At 54.4% G+C, this 1,479-nt stretch overlaps 1 protein-coding gene across 1 annotated transcript in view; it reads left to right on the top strand.

The window, feature by feature from the left end:
- The first annotated feature begins 1,232 nt into the window (after window positions 1–1,232).
- Window positions 1,233–1,479, top strand: part of GTF3A (general transcription factor IIIA) — a 5,194-nt gene continuing 4,947 nt past the window's right edge. Inside the window, exon 1 of the mRNA XM_010572803.1 lies at window positions 1,233–1,472. Coding sequence (XP_010571105.1) covers window positions 1,233–1,472 — 240 coding nt within the window. The remainder of the gene's footprint in view (window positions 1,473–1,479) is intronic.

A 1,479-nucleotide genomic window follows, 5' to 3' on the forward strand; every position in this document is an offset into this window, starting at 1 on the left:
TTGGATTCAAATTCCCAGAGGACTCTGCTGAAATCTCTAGCCGGCATTGCATAAAGCAAACCCCTATGTGATGAGTATTTGCTCTCTACATAGCCAGTAGTTTTCTCCGTCACATGCTATTTCCTCCCCCATGTTAGAGAGGCCTGAGGCAATACCAAGTTTTCACAGGCAAAGTCTCAAAAAGGAAGATTTATAACTTTTTAAAATTTCAGGTTTGTTTTTTATTGCAGTTCTGAGACAAAAAAAACCCAGTGATTTTTTCTTCTAACTGTTTTGGTTAGTATTTGTTAAAAGCTGAGTTTCAGACTGACTTCCCTTCCAAAAATAAGGTGGTATCCTGCCATTGCTCTGTGAGGGTCTGACTGATTGATTCAGCCCTCCCCTTACTCCTGCTACAGTTGAGTGAGATAAAAGACATTCCCCAGGGCCACGAGGATCTGCTTCTGGCCCGGCATGAACTCCTCACTCTGCCCAGCGGGGGTACCTCATCCAGCACTCCTGTCATCTCACTTCACATGTCCCCTCCTCTCTTCTCCAGCCCTCATAGGCTTGATTACTGCTCCTTATCCTCCCACTTTCCTCCCCCATTTCCCCAGCCTTTCCCAGCTCTCAGGACACATACGGAGAAGGAGGAATAGGAGTTCTTCACCCGGGGGTATTTCCCTTGTCACAGTCCTGTTCCAGCTTTCTCCCCCTGTCCCTCAGTCTGTGGGAAGAATTACAGCAGATAGGGTCTGGTGACAACTCAGTGCAAAGCAGGGCAGATGATGTGATACCTTGGCATGGCAAGTCAGGTACCAAGGAGGTATTGGAGCGCCTCAGCTCAGTGCAGTCCCATGTCCTCTTCCCCTAGCTGAGACCTCAAGCAGCTTGGGGACACAGCATGACCACAGGCCAGGGTGGCAGACACCCTCTGCCATGGGATCCCAGACAGCAGACTCCTCAGCCTGGGCTGCAAATGCCTGAACCGCAGGGCAGGCGGTAGGGAGTGTGCAGCGGAGGCTGATGTCTGGGTCTAACCAGCATCATGCAGTCCCATCCTCTCCCCTGGCAAGGCAGGGACTCAAACCAAGCCAGCTTGGGAAGACCTTGGCCCAGGGCTCCATGCAGTGCTTCTGAGGGAGGCAGCAGAGCTCGTATGTCCCTAAAACCCCTGAAGGGCTGCTCTGTGGAAGGACCCAGAATTAGGGTTTTTTCATCTCTTCATAATCGGATCTCCTCCGGCGTGTGAGATGGCTCCATACCAGACAGCACAAGGGGGTCAGCGTCTGGCGCATGAGGCGATGGAGAAGGGACGGCGGACCCGGGCTGCTTTCGGGATCAAGCTCTCCGGTGAGGAGGACGCGGGACCTCTCACAGCCCCGACAGCGGACGGCGGGCTCAGGGCGGGATCGCACCCGCGGCCACACCGGGGGCAACCAAACCCTCAACCCCCACAGGCCGCCGCCATCGCCTCAGACTCCCGCCGGACTGCGCATG

This window comes from Haliaeetus leucocephalus, unplaced genomic scaffold, assembly GCF_000737465.1.
Source record: "Haliaeetus leucocephalus isolate CR32 unplaced genomic scaffold, Haliaeetus_leucocephalus-4.0 Scaffold351, whole genome shotgun sequence".
Classification (NCBI taxonomy): domain Eukaryota; kingdom Metazoa; phylum Chordata; class Aves; order Accipitriformes; family Accipitridae; genus Haliaeetus; species Haliaeetus leucocephalus.